General features: G+C 40.8%; 1 protein-coding gene across 1 annotated transcript in view; it reads left to right on the top strand.

Moving 5' to 3' along the window:
* The window catches only part of NCAPD3 (non-SMC condensin II complex subunit D3), a 64459-nt gene that overhangs the window by 33179 nt on the left and 12183 nt on the right, over nucleotides 1–19097 (top strand). Inside the window, exons 17-26 of the mRNA XM_029956346.1 lie at nucleotides 1920–2111; nucleotides 2439–2536; nucleotides 2631–2746; nucleotides 7553–7660; nucleotides 9385–9499; nucleotides 9594–9701; nucleotides 11023–11261; nucleotides 12375–12454; nucleotides 18519–18656; nucleotides 18912–19045. Coding sequence (XP_029812206.1) covers nucleotides 1920–2111; nucleotides 2439–2536; nucleotides 2631–2746; nucleotides 7553–7660; nucleotides 9385–9499; nucleotides 9594–9701; nucleotides 11023–11261; nucleotides 12375–12454; nucleotides 18519–18656; nucleotides 18912–19045 — 1328 coding nt within the window. The remainder of the gene's footprint in view (nucleotides 1–1919; nucleotides 2112–2438; nucleotides 2537–2630; nucleotides 2747–7552; nucleotides 7661–9384; nucleotides 9500–9593; nucleotides 9702–11022; nucleotides 11262–12374; nucleotides 12455–18518; nucleotides 18657–18911; nucleotides 19046–19097) is intronic.

A 19097-nucleotide genomic window follows, 5' to 3' on the forward strand; every position in this document is an offset into this window, starting at 1 on the left:
AACATGGAGAGGTACAGAGGTGGTAAAGGTTTGATTTGAGGGTTGAAAGAGATCAGTGCACTTCCTCTACTCACGTTGCTCACAATCTAGTAGAAAGAGACAAAATAAGTTCACAATTTTGGTAGAATTTTAGGAGCAAAGAGGTAGGGCATAGAGCAGTTTGGTAGTTTTCTTATTTGTTTTTCTTTGATTGTTTTTTAACTTTTTTTCTTGTTTTAGTTATTGTTGATGGCAAGAGCTGAATTATTCCCAGAGGTGAAATAAGTAGAAATTAACCTGACAGCCATAATAGGGAGAGGTTCCAGACAGAAAATAGCAATGCAAAGGCTTAGAGGCCTAAAGACTTCATGATTTATCCAAAACAACTGGTCAGTGGTATTTCCACTGACTGAGGTATGGAAAGCAGTGGCAGGAGATGGAAGTCCAATTTAAATGTGTGCTTGCAGTGCTTTGTCAGGTCTGAATGGAGAGCTTTCGGTAATAAATAAGATCACCCAGCATTCAGCTGTAGATAAGAGAAGAGGACTAAGACTAGAACTTTTCAAAATGAGCCATAAGAGTGATTTGAAAAAAGGAATTAGTGAAGGGAAAAGAAAAGAGATCCAATAAGTAGACCAGAGTACAAAGGCAGAGAGAATGGTCAATAATGTCTTGTAGAGGTCATGGAAAATGGAAACTAGAGATAGTCCATTGGCTTTGATATTCAGATAGAGGTCAGTGGTGCAGTACAAAAGACCCAGGTGGTGTCTGTTGAAAACATGGTGACTTGGTAGGGAGTGGCTTGCAGGGCTAATTGAGGGAGACTTTTGGAAACTGTTCAACTGATATGGAGGGGTGTGAGTTGTCAGAAGAGCCAAATTTGTGGTTTCAAAACTGAAAGTTCAGAGGATTTTTTCCCATTCTGTTCACTTATAGTAAAACATTACTTAATATATTTTGTTTGATTCTAAAATTTTAAACTATTTGCTGATTCTATGTGTGTTGTTTTTAGATCATAATCATATATGAATTATAAGCTACCTGCAGTAAAACTCTAGACATTTATAAATAGATTTTTAAGCAATAGCTGATTTACTAAAATTTATATGGGTATGTTTATTATATATAGATGTGTTTATTTTGTTACAGTTACCTTCTATGTGCTTTGAGAATTCCTTTTTCTTTTTCAATTAATGAGAAAGTCTTGGGGTGTGTGTAAGTGTGTGTGTGTGTGTGTGTGTGTGTTCCTAGCAGTCTAAGAAAAATTAATTGTGGAAAGAAGTGTATTTTTTACTTTAGTTAGATATATGATACTGCGTTTGTGTCATGGGCCATGTTTTCTCACTCAGTCCTTGGGAAGATGTCAAATAAATTATTTAAAACAACAGATGACAGAACACAAACACCTTAGATTAATACACCAGAAGCATTTTTTGCTTTATTTTTAAGGTGTTTGAAATATGTATTTCTGAATGGTATTGGTGGGTTGTGGTAAGGTTTACCTCATTTAATATCACCATAATAATATCTATCCAGTTCTTCCATCGAAAAAACAACAGTGTCTACATTTGTTTGGTCACTAAAACCCTATAAACTCTGGATGTGTTTGTTATTGGTGTCCTACCCCTTAATGTTTGCATAGCCGTTTGGGAGAGAATGAGGATAAGAACGGTCTCAAGCAAAATATGGAATTTTATTCTTTGCTTTAAAAAGAAATACTTTATAAAGGGAGAAGTAAATATATTTTATTCTATATAACAAAAATTTTAAAGATCCCTGGTGTGGTATCAAATGTGTCACTAGCCAGGCACTTCTGCATTGACGTTCCATGTGCCAGGGCAGTCCTGGAGCAGCGGAAGCTAATAACCTTTCATTGAGCACTGTTCTGAACAGTTTTGTATATTTACAGTTACAATTCTGCTTTCCCATCTTTTTTCCAGCCGCTATTTAAATAAGGCTTTTCATATCTGGTCCAAGAAAGAGAAATTCTCATCCAGTTTTATAAACAATGTGATATCCTACACTGGCACAGAACATTCTGCACCAGCCTGGATGCTGCTTTCCAAGATTGCTTGCTCGTCACCTAAGCTGGACTATACCAAAATAATAGAGTCCTGGGAGAAAATCAGCAGGTTTGCATGCTTATAATATAGTTGTTGATAGACACTAAAGATTCGTGGAAACAAAGCTCATGTCTCAAGGAAGCGGGCTGTTTCATAGTTATTTGCATACACAGATCTTTACATTCTGGCATAAAAACAAACATGAAAAATAAGAATCAATTTTAAGCTTTCAGTTTACCCTTTGTCCAAGTAAATTAAATGCCTTAATACTCCTACAACTTGACTCCTAAACCATGCTACCTTACATTCCTCCAGTGTTAACAGTCCACAGAGTGTTTTGTTGGCAGCAGTGTTTATTTTGTCTGTATGTTGATATTCCTTATGCCCTTTTCCTAGTCAACAGAATCCCAATCCAAACACCTTAGGACATATTCTGTGTGTTATTGGGCATATCGCAAAGCATCTTCCTAAGAGCACCCGGGACAAGGTGACTGGTGAGTGTGCATTGGGGAATGTTGAAAAAGCTTTGCCTCTCACTTTAAATATATTTTAAGCAGTTAAATTTGGAGGGTTTTGATTTCTTTTTAGATGTGGTGAAGCATAAGCTGAATGGATTCCAGTGGTCTCTAGAGTTGATCAGCTCAGCTGTTGATACTTTGCAAAGACTCTGTAGAGCTTCTGCAAAAACGCCTGTGGAGGAACAGGTACACTGTAGACTCTCCTGAATGTGTTTGTTGTTTATCTGTACTATGACATGTTACTCTGGTGTGAAGTATGAGGAGTATTCTCTCTGGAGAACCTAAAAGAAGGAGTAGTCCCCAGCAGCCAATACTACAAGAAAACATTTGTGTGACAATCAGTTGACATTCCCTGAGATCTTAGGTATTCATGACACAGGGTTCCCTCAGGAAGTCACCACCTTGGTTCCGGGTACAAGCGGCTTCTTAGGAAGGCGTGCCTGCTAGGCATATGTTTTCTTTTTTTCTTTTTTTTTAATGTTTTATTTATTTTTGATACAGAAAGAGAGAGAGCATAGCATGAGAGAGGGAGGGGCAGAGAGAGAAGGAGACACAGAACTGGAAGCAGGCTCCAGGCTCTGAGCTAGCTGTCAGCACAGAGCCTGACGCGGGGCTCGAACCCACGAATGTGAGATCTGACCTGAGCCGAAGTCGGAGGCCTAACCAGCTGAGCCACCCAGGTGCCCCTTGGCATATATTTTCTAGTGAGAACTGCGCAGCTGTATTTTTTAATAAGTTGTAGCCTGGATGCTTGCAATAGCTTTGTATCCCTTCGTCCTTCACTTCCGCCTCATCCAAGAAGCTTAACCAGTGATTCTCCACCTAGGCGGGGTTCCCTCCAGACCAGATTTCTGATCATTTGATAGGTCCTTCTGGAAAATACCTGTCCTGGTACTATAAGGCTATGTTACTCCAGCATCTCTTGCTTCATCATGTTCCCAGAGTTGCTCAGAGCCTACAGCTGATGTTTTCTGTAGATGCATATATACAAATCCAGACCAGGGTTTTGTGTGAGACAGAGCATGACTTTGACTCCTTAAAAGGTATCCATATCAGTTTCCCTAATAAATTATTTTACTGCCATGTGTTCTATTCTTATCCTGAAATATACTCCTAGACAAGGCTAATCATAATGAAAAGTTTTAGGGCTGGGGTGATTAATGATGGCTCTAGAAGTCAAAGGTTAATTTAAATAATTGCTGGAATATATTTAAGTTTCCCAGAATAAAAATATCTTTGCTTCATCTGAGCTACCCAGCTACATTCCTGTGCTTCCTTTTCTTACATAAGTTCCTTAAAGAAAGTCCTTCCTTGATAAGTTACATCTTCTATTTGTAGGAACAGATATAATAGGAAAGTATAACTTTTTTTGCTTAGGACTTAAAACAGGTTAAAATGTACTTAACTAAAAATGCCCAGCTCTTTCCATGTAAATGGGATCTGGTGTTTGCCAGGCATGTGCGTTTTGGCTTCTCTGATGAAGGGGTTGCTTGCTTTGTTTGATTTTTCTACCTGTTTATCTCTTGATCCAAGAAAAAGTTTTAAATAAGGAGCATTACCTAAGTAAGGAGCATATTTGAATAGCAGAAAACAGGTCAAAATAAAGCAAAAAGCTGGTCACAAAGAAAGAATGATGTAGGAAAAACTGGGGAGAAATTTATATGGCAGATTGTGAGACAGTCATCCTGCGTGTCTCAGGGGCACGCAGCTGATAAAGGCAGAGCCGTGCCTGGAACTAAGGCCTCTGACTGCCTTCCCAGCCTTTTCTTCACCAGCACAGGCTAGAGGAAACGGGCATGTAGTCCTGGGGGGAGTCAGGGCCAGAAGCCGCTGGCTTGCTCCCTAATGGCACGCAGTTATTAGTTACATCATTGTTAGAGTCTGTGAGGAAGACAGAGTTATCTTCACATTTAAAACTTGAGAACTAGACGGGCGCCTGGGTGGCTCAGTCGGTTAGGTTCCGACTTTGGCTCAGGTCATGAACTCACAGTTCATGAGTTCAAGCCCCATGTCAGGCTCTGTGCCAACAGCTCAGAGCCTGGAGCCTGCTTTGATTTTATGTCTCCCCCTCTCCATCTCCCCAACTTGTGCTGTGTCTTTCTGTCTCTCTCAAAAATAAATACACATTTAAAAAATTTAAAAATTGAGAACTGGAGAGAGATTATTACTACCTTAGAAAAGCCACGGTTGTAGCTTTGCCGATACCAGTTCCCTTGGTGGTAGAGAATGGGCTAAGGCCCTGAGATTTTCCAGAATCTTAGGATAATTTATTTCTATTTTTTTATTTTTTTAAACACTTAACGTTTATTTATTTTTGAGAGACAGAGCACGAGTGGAAGAGGGGCAGAGAGAGGGAGACACAGAATCCAAAGCAGCCTCCAGGCTCTGAGCTGTCAGCACAGAGCCTGATGTGTGACTCAAACCCATGAACTGTGAAACCATAACCTGAGCTGAAGTCAGATGCTCAACCGACTGAGCCACCCAGGCACCTGCAGAATCATAGGATATTTTAAATCCACGTGACCTGGTTGTTTCCCCTAAACATACTTCTTTTTTTTTTTCTCTGTAAATGAACATTCTATATTTTACTGAGAAAAACAAATTGCCCAAAGAATAGGTGATCACGTCTAGCTCAGCAACACTATATATGAAAAGACATAGGCTTGGGGGCATTGTTGCCATAAGCTTGGTACCAGTTAATAGTGTTTTGTGGCTGGGGTGTTTGGATGGCTCAGTCGGGTAAGCATCCAACTCTTGGATTTTAGCTCAGGTCATGATCTCACGGTTCATGGAATTGAGAGCCCTGTGTCACACTCCTTGCTGACAGCAAGGAACCTGTTTGGGATTCTCTCTCTCCTTCTCTCTGCCCCTCCCCTGCTTGCCCTCTCTCTCTCTCTCTCTCAAATAAACTTAAAAAAAATAGTGTTTTGTGGCTATTTAAATAAAATCTATGAGATATTAGACTGTATTAATAGAAATAGTGTCTACAATAAGAGGGTGAGGGCTGTCTTTATACTGGTGAAATCTAAGTCAACATGCTCTTCTAAAAAAAGTTTATTTATTTTGAGAGAGAGAAAAAGCATGCATCCTCAAGTAGGGGAGGGCAGAAAAAGGGAGAGAGAGAATCCCAAGCAGGCTCCTCGCTGACATGGAGCTCAGTCTCACGAACTGTGAGATCTTAACCTGAGCCAAAATCAAGGGTCAGACACTTAACCGACTAAGCACCAGGCGCCCCTAAGTCAGCGTATTCTAATTTAACTTCAGTGATAACTCTGTAGAGAAATGTTGATAAAATTGAATATATTGATGGGAGAGCAATTTGATGAGGCAGTTACAAAGCAGATTGTATAAGGAGCAGTTAAAGGAGCTGGGTGTTTACCTGGTGGAGGGAACAATTATGCGGGATAGGCTGCCTAGCTAAATTGAAATACAGAAGGACCTTAAAATGAAAGAAGAATTAGATTTATTTGGCCTCACAGAGAACTGATTTGGACCAATAAGTGGAAAATTGCAAGGAGACAAATTTTGGCCAACCAAAGAAAAACTATACTGAGGTCTGCCTTAAAGGAGGGATTTGCCTTAAAACATGTCCTTGGTCATGGGAGGTATTCACAGAGAAGCTGGACAACTTGATGAATGCCTTTGTGGAGGGAATCCCAGGATTAGGTGGTCGTTACAGTTCTCTTCCAGATTTCCCTTATTCCAAAAGTTCTAGTCCAACCACCCAGTTCAGTTCTAGGCTTTTGGCCTCATACAAGTGAACCTTTGTCTTCTTGCCAAGGTAGAGCATATGGATTTCAGAAGCTGTCGTGCCCTGGCTGTGCAACCTATTAAAATCTTAAGTGCAACAGTTCTCTAAAAAGTAATAAAGACAATCATTTTGAAACATTTCAGGCCAAGTCAGACTAGAAAACATTTGGATCATAGTGATAGTTTCCTGTAGTGGTAAACATTGAGCACTGTTTTGTAGTAGTGCTGCTGGGCTCCGGGGTAGTGGTTAAAACAGAGTCCCTTCCTGGGGCGCCTGGGTGACCATCTGACTCTTGATTTCAGCTCAGATCATGATCTCACGGTTCATGAGATCGAGCCCTGCATCAGGCTCCTTGCTGACAGCATAGAGCCTGCTTGAGATTCTCCCTCTCCTACACTCTCCCGCTGTCCCCTACTTGTGTTCTCTCTCTAAAATAAATAAAATGGTCTCTTCCTAAGGCACCCACAGCATAATAGGGCAGACACATGTGGAAACAGGTGATTTCAACATCATATAATGATTCTTAAAACAGAAATGTGCATAAGGTAAATATGGAGATCTTGGATTGGAGTCACTTAGTTCAACCTGGGTATTTTGGACTGGCCTCCTAGAGAAAATGTAGTCAGAGTTGTAGAATGTGATTGAACTCCCTTGCTTGGCATAGAAGTGTTTTGTACTAGCAGTGGTGACCCCTTGAGATTATTTTAACTAACAAAAAGCAATGAAAACTTGTCTTTAATGAATACATTTCAAAACGATAACATTTTTTTTTAATTCCATATCTTTTGAAAATGTATTTACTATAATAGTTACTTCGCCATCTACACATGCTGGAAGAATTGTGATGTTTTTCTCTATTAATGGAACAACACCACTGTTACAGAACTCTTTATCAGTTAGGGCACTAGATCTTTCCAGATATTTGCCTTTTGCTCTTAAAGGGCACATATAGAAAAATATGATATCTATATATACATATATATATATTTACATCCTCTGTGTGTGTGTGTGTGTGTATGCTATATATATATTCTGTTCTTTGTAAATTCTGCTTAGTCCTTACCGGCAGATTGGTAAAAGAGCAGAGATCCGAAAGCATGATGGCTAAGGCTTCTCCTAAGTCTTCTTATTATGGTTTATGCCTTTGAAGACCGTAGAGTTTCTTCTGAGACAGTTGTGTCATGGACAGTCTAATAGACGTGTGGGATCCTTCAGAGATTACAATCTTTGACTTGCTGCAGGAATTACTGAAGCAGGTGTGCGGAGATGTCCTTTCTACCTGTGTGCAATCCCTGTCTGACGTAGTTCTCAAGGAAAGTGGCCCTGGGAATGTAGATGAAGACCTGTTTGTAAGTAATTACTTTTCTTAACTATTCCTTTACTTTATATCAGCTGGAGTTTTCTAAGGATGCCTTTCTAATGTGCATTTTTAGTACTATTAGCAAGAAAAGGATTTTTCTAGCCTAGAGCTTACCCTTTTAAAAAGAAGAATTTTTGTGTTGGTGACCTGTTCATTTTTCTCTCATGTTCTTATTATCTGAGGGAAAACTTGATGGGATACAGTCCATCCAGTCAGAGCCTGTGAGGTGTGTAATCCATTAGGGAAAACACAGGACATATTGTGAAGTAATAAGGGGAGAAAAGAATAAAGTGAAGGTGCTCTTTGTACTTTTGGTTTGTTTGTTCAGTGTGTTTTTAAATTGTAATGTGTCTGCTGAGCTGTTTCAATATCAGACTGTAGAACTAGGGAATTGTGCGGAGCCGTTCTGAAGCCATGTCTATAAAACAGTGAAATATTTGACAACTAAAAATACATGTAATATTGGAGCAGCAAGATTGGTGGCATGGCACCCTGCTTTAAAAATTGTGTCAGTGCCAGAGAGTCCTGTGCGCCAGCAAATGTGCAGCCAGTTTCCCGATTCAAGTGGCTGGCCGTCCACAAGACCTCCCGCATCGGATGCTCAGTAAAGCAATAACGAGCTGCTGCTTCATGCTCTTCCGTATAGGCCGTCATTCCACCAGAACTGGCCGTTTTCCTCCTCTGTTCCTCTCCTCTGTGCTCACCTGCTTTGCCACTCACACTTGCACCTCAAGACCGAAGACCATGTTGAGATTTGTGACAAGAGACCGGTTGTGCTGAGGCATTAATGTGAACACTTCAGTAGTAGAACTGTTATCAGTAGGAATCCACACATTCAATGCAGGGGGCTGGGATGTGTAGGATGCCCCATCCCAGGCTTCCTAGAGGGTCTTGTGCCTCTAATTTGAGCAGCTCCATTACAAGAAAAATGCTTGTTATGACCAGGAAGTTTTTCCCTCTGAGATTTTCCTTTTCAACTGTTAAATATGTCACTAAAATCTACCCTTCAGTAAAAATATATATGGAGAAGTTTTGCTCTGTATAATATTGTTTACTTCACTCTTCTTTAAATATAATTTAAGTATTCCTTTAATCCACTAAGACCTATATGTACAGGATTTTTTAAACATACATACACTTACTGGCTTCCTCACTCTAAAATAAGCCTTTCACAGTTTATTGTTTAGCCTCACGGTTGCTTTTCTGGGATAAGGAAAAACCAGTGTCATTAACCATCAAACTGTGTGTTCTTAATAAACCCACAGTAGAGGCAGCTGTGGGGAAGCCGTCACTTGTAAGCTTTTCATAGTAGTACAAATAGTAAACCAGTCAGGAAGACCCTTTAGAAATATGTTTTAAAATGTAAAACAATTTTATGCCTTTTGAGCCCTGGTGCTTATAGGTACAAAAGTTTTCCTCAGAGGGAATGCAAACAATAGCAGAGGATTAGAAACAATGTAAATGTTCATTAATAGTGGAGTAAACTATGAGAACATCATAATTTTTAACTTATGTAGTCACTAAACATACTAACTAAATATATTTACATAAAAGGTAGAGTGAATTTTACCAAGTAATGACTGAATTTTTAGTGACTTTGTATTTTTATGAAAAAAATAGTTTTAATTTGGGGCACAAAAATATATTGACATGTCTAGCTAGAGTTAATTTTTCTTTTGCCTTATTGTATTGAAAAGCCAATTCTTTTTGCAGGTGAAGTACATTTTTACCTTAGGAGATATAGCCCAGCTTTGTCCAGCCAGAGTGGAGAAGCGAGCCTTCCTTCTGATTCAGTCCATTCTAGCTTCTTCTGTTGATGTGGATTATTGTAAGGCACTTGGAATTATCCTCTGCATGTGCTGTTTTAAGGCGGGGTTGGCCCCTCAGATACTGTAAATAAGCCCTCTTTTCCTTCCGTGCAGCAACATCAGCTCAAGGTGGCAGTGAAGCCCCAGCCTTTCAGCCGCTCTCCGAGGTCAGAGGCTCTGTCATGCCTTCCGTGATTCGAGCACACGCCATCATCACCTTGGGTGAGTAAGGACAATGTGGGCACACTATGGTTTGTGCAGTTTAGTTCCATAGGTAGCTTTTTGGCTGGAAGAGGCCAACCTTAGGAATATGTTATATCCACTGAGCTTGTGTTTATTGTAACTCTTGTGAATTTGGGAGGGCATTCTGACAGCACCCCCCAGCTCAGAGGCACACCGGAGTGCTGGTAATGAGAGCCCTCAGTTGGCAGCTGCCCAGGGTGCTCAGACTCAAGACACTCCCTGGAGGGAGGTTTTGTTTTTTGCGTTACTTTGTCACAATTATACCTGTTTGTGTGGGTTGTTTTTTAATATTCGTGATGCGGCACCATAAAGTCTACACTGACCAAATCAGGCACTACACACTTCCAGGAATGAAAAACTAAATTTACAGTTCAGTTCATAAAAGGAGATAGTTTATCTGATACTTAACCAGAACTGGTAGGTGAGCTATTAAACGTTTCCCCATGGACTCAAATTGTTGTTAATCTTGAGAAGACTGACCTCTGTGCTATACTTTAAACTATTTTTAGTATGACTCTGTATTTTATGCTGGATAGGATTTATGAATGTTTTTGTAATAACAGTTATTTTTTCAAAAGTCTAAGAATTGTGAGTGAGAGCAAAACATTCCCCAGGCCACAAAAAAATACAAACCAACAAAACTTAACAACAGCCTTCCTCCTCCAAACTGTGAATGAAAAATACAATGAGGTGGTCATTCTTTCCTGTTTGCCTAGCCTAGATTTCAAATTCCTTACTAATCTTTTTAGCTGTTAGATTTTATTAGTCATTTTCCAGGGAAGTAGACAACTCTCACATTCAAATGTTGACTTTAAAAAGAAGATAGTTTTACTCCAGTGAAGGAACATCTCTTAGTGTATGTCTTGTGAAACCCTGGGGGGGCTTTGTTTTTTGTTATTTCGAACTTCCTTATATTTAGTAGTATGGGTTTTTGTTTCTTTGTGATTGTTGACATGATATTTTAACTTTGATCAAGCAAAATCCATAGCAAGATACATCTGGAGAAAATTTAGGCATAGAATTATTACTCAAGACATCTTCATCTTTTTTTTTTTAATTTTTTTTAATGTTTTTATTTATTTTTGAGAGAGAGAGAGAGACAGCGTGAGCGGGGGTGGGTCAGAGAGAGAAGGAGTCACAGGCTCTAAAGACAGGCTCCAGGCTCTGAGCTAGCTGTCAGCACAGAGCCCGAAGCAGGGCCTGAACCCATGAATGGTGAGATCATGACCTGAGCCGAAGTCGGACGCTTAACTGACTGAGCCACCCAGGCGCCCCATGACATCTTCATCTTCTGTGACAGGTAAGCTGTGCCTACAGCATGAGGATCTGGCAAAGAAGAGCATCCCGGCCCTTGTGCGAGAGCTGGAGGTGTGTGATGATGTGGCCGTTCGCAACAATGTTGTCATTGTCATGTGCGACCTTTGCATCCGGTACACCGTCATGGTGGACAAGTACATTCCCAATATCTCTATGTGTCTGAAGGATTCGAATCCGTTCATCCGAAAGCAGACCCTCATCTTGCTTACCAATCTCTTGCAGGTATGTATGAGAACTGAGCCTGTCATATTTTTTCCTTCCACTATTGCTTCTGGTTTCAAGGAAAATTTGAGTAGTATAGGAAATGTGCTGCTCTGTAGTAGAATCCAAAAATAATCAGCCTCTTCTCTGGTTTAAAATATCATTTTTCTAATGTTCCGTACAGCCTTTCTAAACAGATTATTCCTAATACTTGTTTTGGGCGTATGTTCAGATACCCTGTCAGCCAATGTGAAGTTTCATTTTTGCAATTAAGCTCCATGCAGGGAAGAGCCCTCTCAGTGGACAGTAGTTCTGGTTGCGATTCTGTCATTCTTGACTTTGAACAAGTCAGTGCTTCTCAAACGTAACTTCCTCTTTTGTGAAGTGGGGATCATATCTGCCCTGCTGTTTCAGCATTGCCGAGAGTCCGCTGAGACGTGAAAGAACTTGGTGAACTCAGAACTCTCAGCGAACAGAGCATTCGATATTTTTCTTCCCATTGAGAACATATGTTTAGCCTATAGTGAGGAAGGAAATGATATTTGATCTTGAAAAAGAAGGCATTAGCTAGGCTGTATATCCATTCTAGTATATTCAATAGGCTTATTTTTTATGTGGTCAGGCACCATTGGCACTCTCCCTTTTAAAACCATGTGCTTGAGCCTTTTTTCTAATAGAGTAGATATGATGCTCTTCTACCCACATATCCCTCCACTTTCCTTTGTGATTAACAAATGTATTGCGGGGTGCCTGGGTGGCTCAGTCAGTTAAGCCTCCAGCTTCGGCTCAGGTCAGATCTCACGTTCGTGGGTTCGAACCCCGCATCAGGCTCTGTGCAGACAGCTAGCTCAGAGCCTCTCCTTCTCTCTCTGCCCCTCCCCCTCTCATGCTCTGTCTCTCTCTGTATCAAAAATAAATAAAACATTAAAAAACAAAGTTAAAACAAATACATTGCTCTCAAGGTGGTCGGGAAGTGAGTGCTAACAAACTGCGCTAATGTGCCACAGGCAGACCGAGTGGCTGACAGGTGTGATGTTAAACAAAAGAAAGTTAACAGTCAGTTTTATGACTGAATGCATTTAAGGTTTGTATATTACAGTTGTTCCTTAAATATTCTGGTTTCTCTTTGTACAGGAAGAATTCGTGAAATGGAAGGGCTCTCTGTTTTTTCGATTTGTTAGCACTCTGATAGATTCACACCCGGATATTGCCAGGTAACTTTCCTCTCATGTCAGCTAATTGAATGATTTACCAAATTTATAGTGTATATTAGATCTCTTTCCTCTAAAAATGGGTTTAGAATTGAGTTATTTAGAATTTAGTGAACTTTTGGCAGTTGCCTGAAAATTAGCAGATTTTCAAGCTTTATAACAAAGCTTTATTTTTTTAAATGTTTATTTATTTTGGGGGGGGGGCATGCATGTGCAAGTGGGAAGGGGCAGAGAGAAAGGGAGAGAATCCTATGCAGGCTCCATGCTGTCAGCACAGAGGATGACGGCAGGCCTGATCTCACGATCCCAAAATCATGACCAGAGCCCAAATCAAGAGTCACACACTTAACCAGCTGAGCCACCTAGTGGCCCAACAAAGCTTTATTCTGCATATAAATTTTAAAAAAAAATCCCTCATCCAGATTGAATATTAAATTATGTCAGAAATGACTACATTTGTTAACATTGTTGATTCTCCCCTGAAGGAATAATGAAGAGCAGTGTATGATTTTGTCATTGTAAATTGTATGGAATTTTAGCCATTAACTGTTGACTTAACTGTGTTGATTTCTAGGCCAATAAAATGTCAGTTTTGATGGAGTTAAGGGTTTCTTTTAAGTGTAGAAATTATAAAGAAGAAATTCTCGTAATTAAGACAATCACACAGTGTGAAATGAGATTATACAAATTACAAGGCTTCTTGGAAATGGGTGTTTCTTGAGAACTGAAAGGGAAGGGAGTTGCTTTGTCACTTGTTAATTCCTATCATTCTATAATTTTTTTAAGGATTTATTTTCAAGGGGATGAGAAATGATCCCACAGAATTAGTTAACCTTGATTATGTTGCATGAATAATTCTTTTTAAAGCAAGTCTACAGTTGGAAAATAGAATGTTGAATGCCATGGCAAAAGCTGCCACAGTTGGGAAAAGGTCTTTATGGAGTTCATTAACTATAAATAGCTTATAATAATGGGTCCCTTGGGTTCTAAATATGGTCACCAATGATTTACTCTGAGTTCCATGGAAGAATTTCCGTTCAATTTTCTTTGGGTATAATTTTTCAAGGAGGAATATTTTACATACTAAACTAGTAGAAGGTTAACATTCCAATTAATGCTATCTAGAATTAGAAATAAAAAGCTAAGACGATTACTTTTACTTTGTGTAAATAATTGAGAAAGGACCAAAATAGCAAAGCATTGCCCTCTCACCTTTACTCTGCTACTGTAAGACTGGCTGTCACAGCGCTCTCTGTGCAATGTGTAGCCCAGAAGCAGGCATAATTAGAAGTGTCGGGAAGGCTTTCACATGATGAGCCTGCGGGGTAAGATTGGTTGTTTAACTTGCTTCTGTGTTTACTTACTTTTCTCAGCTCCTATGCATGTATGTTAACAAGAGCATTAATCAGTATGTAACATATACAGAACCCACTATATAGGCAATCAGCGTATGAATCAGAAAGAAATTAGAAGAACAGATAGGTACTTACACCATAGTAAGATTATCAGTGCCTCTTACAGTATTTTGATACTTCCCTTTTAAGTGTTTCCATTGTACATCTGTATTCTGGGTGTGTTTAAACTGTGGTTCGAATGTGGGCCCTGATTTTCAGCTTTGATGAGCTGATGACTACCTTTGTTAACTGTAATTTATATTAGTCTCTTTCCCTAGTTTTAGGTCAGGCCAGTCTGCTTACATCAAACACATTAGTTTTTCCATATGTATCTGCTAATACAGGTCTTCCAAAGAGACTGTAGTGACAGAGCCTGTTGCTTTTATTTCTGGCCCAGGAGGATTTCCTGAAGATTCTGGCATGAGCATATTCACATGACATTTTTAATTGGTCGTACACACCCACAATTTGGAGGCTGCAAAATTGTGTTGATGTATTTCCCCCTCTGCCCGCAAGATGGTGTCCTTGTGGCACAGCATTCACAGAGTGATAGGTAACAGGCGGGTTGTTTTGAGTTTAACTGGGCAAATGCCGCAGAAGGGCAACAAGGCGGGGCCAGAGAGGTTCAAGGCAAGAGAGTGACTAAGATAATGGCCATTGAGATAGAAAAGGAAGTAAAGACAGAGATTGGTTGGGAAAAGAGGAAGTGAGTACCTAGAGGGTTTAGCAAAGCTGCGGAACAAGAGGAATCGGGATGAGAAGGTCAGAAAGCTGGAAAGATACATGTGTGTGTGGCCATGAGGTAGATTAGCTGACTTCAGAAGTGGGTATTCCGGGTGTAGTGACATGTCCCCGATGGGGCTGCAAAGTAGCTTCCCAGACCGTAGATATGAGGGTTACTAGAGGCGATACAATCAGAAAAACAGAAAGTTAAGGGTTAAATGAGTCTGTGTAGACACTGAAAATGCTCTGAGAGATTATCTTGGTCCATTCAGGCAGTTGTAACAAAATACCCCAGACCAAGTAGCTTATAAACAACAGAAATTTCTTTCTCACCTTTTGGAGCCTTGAAGTCTGAGACCAGGGCACCAGCACGGTCGGGTTCTGGTGAAGGCTTCTTGTTGTATCTTCACATGGCAGAGGGATGAGAGATCTTTCTGGGGCTTCGTTTATAAGGACGCTAATCTCATTCACTAACCCCAAAGGCCTAGCATCCTAAGACTGTGTCCTTAGGAGCTAGGTTTCCAACATAAGAATGTGGCAGGGGTGGGGGACACAAATATTCAGACCATAGCAGTGATGCTGGGATCTGGAATGGAGAAAACTAAAACTCGGAAGCAGTTACCAAACAGTTGAGAAGCAAAATAGATAGCCAGAGCCTCTGTAGAGAAGGCTGGCTATTACTATGTGGACCAGGTGAAGGAAGCCAAGTCTCCCTTCCCTTTTTCCTAGATCTTCCCCAAACAACCTTTCCTTCAGAGCACTTGTGGCAGCATACTTTGTGTTGTATGTATAACATCTGTCTACCTGCTAGAATATAAGCATCTGGGAGGGGCCAAGATTTTGTTTTGTTGACTGCAGTATCCCTAGCCCCTAAAAGAGAGCTTGAGACTGAGTGGACCCCCAGTGAACATTTGGTAAATGAAAAAATGAAAATATTATGGGAGGGGGGATTAAAAATGGAAAAACAAAAAGGGAGGGGGTACCTGGATGACTCCGTCGGTTAAGTGTTTGGCTTTGGCTCAGGTCATGATCTCACGGCTCATGAGTTCGAGCCCCGCATCAGGCTCTGTGCTGACAGCTCAGAGTCTGGAGCCTGCTTCAGATTCTGTGTCCCTGTCTCACTCTGTCCCTTCCCCTGCTCATGCTCGGTCTCTCTTTCTCTCTCAAGAATAAGCAAACATTAAAAAAATGAAAAAAATATATTAAAGGGGGCGGTCGTGGAATGTGGCCCTCCTGCCAGGCTCTGGCATTGGGGAGAGGCAGCAAGTGGCTTCCCTTAAGAAGACTGTGGGAAATGGTGTCCCCAGAGGTAAGCCAGCCCTGATTTGCGAAGGAAAGTGTGGAGAGGGGAGAAGAGACATGGGAAGTGAGATGACGAGAAAAGAAACAGAACAGTGTGGGGATGTGAGAGAGATTTGGGATGGAATAGCCAAGGATCACATGGATGTGGGAAATTACTTGCCTCAAGTTTTGAAGAGAATTCTGGCGTAAATGGGTCTGAGATTGACCATGCTATAGGCCAGATCGGGAATAGGAGTCCATGAACAGTGGCCTTTATTGAACAGATAGCTGCTTCAGAATAGCATTTGGCATGGGAAAACATCTGAGAAGAGTCAGATTTTTGTGTTCCTAGTAATACTGAACGTGGAAGTAAGGCTGTTTAAAATCTGGATTTGGATTCTTACTAAGAGAATAGTAATTGTTTTCTGTAAGATTATTATGACCCAGATTTAGCTTGTGTTCCACATAATACAATTAATGCTGTGTAAAATGTCTACACATCAGTATCCCTGAATTGGCGGTGTGATTATGTGCTGTTCCTTTTAATTGTCCTCAGGGATGAGAAGTAGTGGGAAAGGATGCTGAGATCTAAACTTAGTGAGGTGGTATCTTTGGAGCTTTCTGTTCCAGGTACCGGAAAAGTGCTGCCTTCTGCCACTCTAAGGGAATGCTCCAGGAAGCACTGCTTGGAATGTTAATTTCTTTTAACTTTACAGCCTACGAACAAACAAACAAATGCAGAATTGTCTCTCTTTCTAGATTATCAAACTAGTAGAATCTGTGAGTTTAATCCAGTCAGGGCTGAAACATACCCTTTTAAGCCCTAGTAAATGCAGCAGCAGGACTAGTGCTGGATGTTACCCCATTGACTGTGGTTTCTGGCTTCTCATAATGCAGAGCCCTCTTACTCTGCATCCAGCCCTGAGCATGTGAATCTTTTGCATAATTTTTGTTACTATTAGATTTGTATGTATAGTTGGTTAAGTGAGTTGTTCACTGGGGAGTAGACTGTGGTATCTTGCCCATCAGTTTCCTCTCCCGGTGTGTATTCTTGACCTGAACTCTGAGTAGAGGAGTGTTTGACATCAGGTCGAAGCTCGCAAGTTGAAGCTCAGAGCAGCCCCTCTTCTTGCAGAAGAGTTCCTGGATTCTGTCTGATCTTACTGTGACATGAATGACTTCAAATATGAGGAGAAAATGCAGGTAGTTGTAAGAACTGCTGTGCGTTGGGAGGTTGACTATAATAAAACAATGCAGAAAGTGACATCTTGTTCCTCAGGGAATCATTTTTGTTTACTTAATGGTTTTCTCCATTTTTGGTCACAGATGGCTTCCCAGAGTAAGCTTTGTTTTAGAAAGAACTTCACCTGATGCTGTGACCTTCACCCGGGTCTACTGAGCAGCAGTTTGTGTAGAACATACTGATGCTCCTAGATCAGCAAGTGTTTCTAGCGGGCCTTAAGTTAAATTCTGCATGAGAGATTCCCTTTATGATACAGAGTTTTTTACTTTTTTTATGTAAAGAATTATGTCAGTCTGCTCCCTTATTTCCTGGGTGAATGAATAGTCAAAGTGCTACTATTTACAGTGGAATTTTTACCTAGGCTTACTCCCAACATCAAGTTTTTGGAACTACCTTCTCTAAGTTTTAATTGATGTGTATGCTTTGAATGTAGAGTGATTTTAATATTAGCCACAGGAGGATCATTAGAAGAAGGTGAATCTCCTGCAAGTCCTATGCATCCCAAAGCCAAGAATTGTTTTGGGTCATCCTTGTCACTACCCTCCACCTCTGAGAGCTGACTGGTGCCCCTGTGTAGGTGGAAACTGCATTTATCTATGAAATGAAATTAAGACATTGGTTGCACAGTCTGGATGGGTCAGAGCCACGTTTGCACCACCCCATGCTGTCCCCTGAGCAAACTCTATCTCCTACTAAAACTGTCCGGGGCCTGTAGTTGGATAGTCTGCCTTTTGTCCATGTCAGTTTGACTTTGGAAACCATTAGTGTTTTGCCCTTCAGGTGGGTGTGGTGACACTGGTGTCTCACTGGCTAGCCTGGTACGTGTGCGTGTTGGATGCCTCGCCAAGATTTGGGGGCACAGGAGAAAGGAGAGTGCTTGGGGCTTGCTGATGAGTCCAAAGCTTAGTGAGAGTCCATCACTATTTGTTCTGACCCAAACTCTGAGGCTTTTGTAATTAACCCCAATTCTTGAGAAAGTCCCAGGCACTAAAACAGGATTTGCTTATTATTGTGGCAGCAAACCTCAAGGTGGGGTGGGGAACCCAAGTGTTCATTTTCTGTTGGTGGTTTGTCATTGCATCAGCCGTGAGGACCACAGGGTTCTGCTTGAAGAGCAGTTTGAGGTCAGTTGGTTGTTTTCCCACATTTGAAGGATAGCTGAATAATAACACCTTGTTAGAATTTTGAAAAGAATCCTAGTAGAAAAAGCCTTTATGCTGACCTTGGATTCAAAAAGGAGGCTGTTGAGCAAGGACAGACAAAAGAAGCTAAATTTGTATCTTGCTTTTGATCTGAGTGAAGCGGTGTATTGCGATAGATTACATATCCTTTTCTCTTAATCACATCTCAGCGTTCTTATGTAAGTTTAGAGGCTTTCTACAAACAGCAAACGGGTCTCTTTCTTCTGTTTGCTCCCTCTTTGCAGTTTCGGGGAGTTTTGCCTGGCTCACCTGTTACTGAAGAGGAATCCGGTCATGTTCTTCCAGCACTTCATTGAGTGTATCTTCCACTTCAATAACTATGAGAAGCATGAGAAGTATAACAAATTCCCCCAGTCAGAGAGGTCAGTGAAGCTCTTGGGAAAGGCTGGGTGAATGGCCTTGGCATTCCTTGCAGTGGGCCTTCCTTCTCTGGGCTGGTGGCTCCGTGCACATAGCATCCCAAGGGAAGTCCCTCTGGGAAACACTGTCACCTCCTCTGTGCACTTCCTTGTGTAGCCTTGTGTAGATGGCTTTTAGGATGCTGCAGAATGCTATTGAAAGTATTGACCTTGTACTCTTGCCCACATGATGGGGTAAATTGTTCTGTTTTGCCATAGAGAGAAGAGGCTGTTTTCACTGAAGGGGAAGACAAATAAGCAGAAACGAATGAAAATCTACAAATTTCTTCTGGAGCACTTCACAGATGAACAGCGATTCAATATTACTTCTAAAATCTGCCTTAGTATTTTGGGTAGGCCTGGTGTGTTTGGGATAAAGTGTATATTTCAAAATGACATGCTGTA

The sequence above is a fragment of the Suricata suricatta genome, chromosome 11, assembly GCF_006229205.1.
Source record: "Suricata suricatta isolate VVHF042 chromosome 11, meerkat_22Aug2017_6uvM2_HiC, whole genome shotgun sequence".
Taxonomy (NCBI): Eukaryota; Metazoa; Chordata; class Mammalia; order Carnivora; family Herpestidae; genus Suricata; species Suricata suricatta.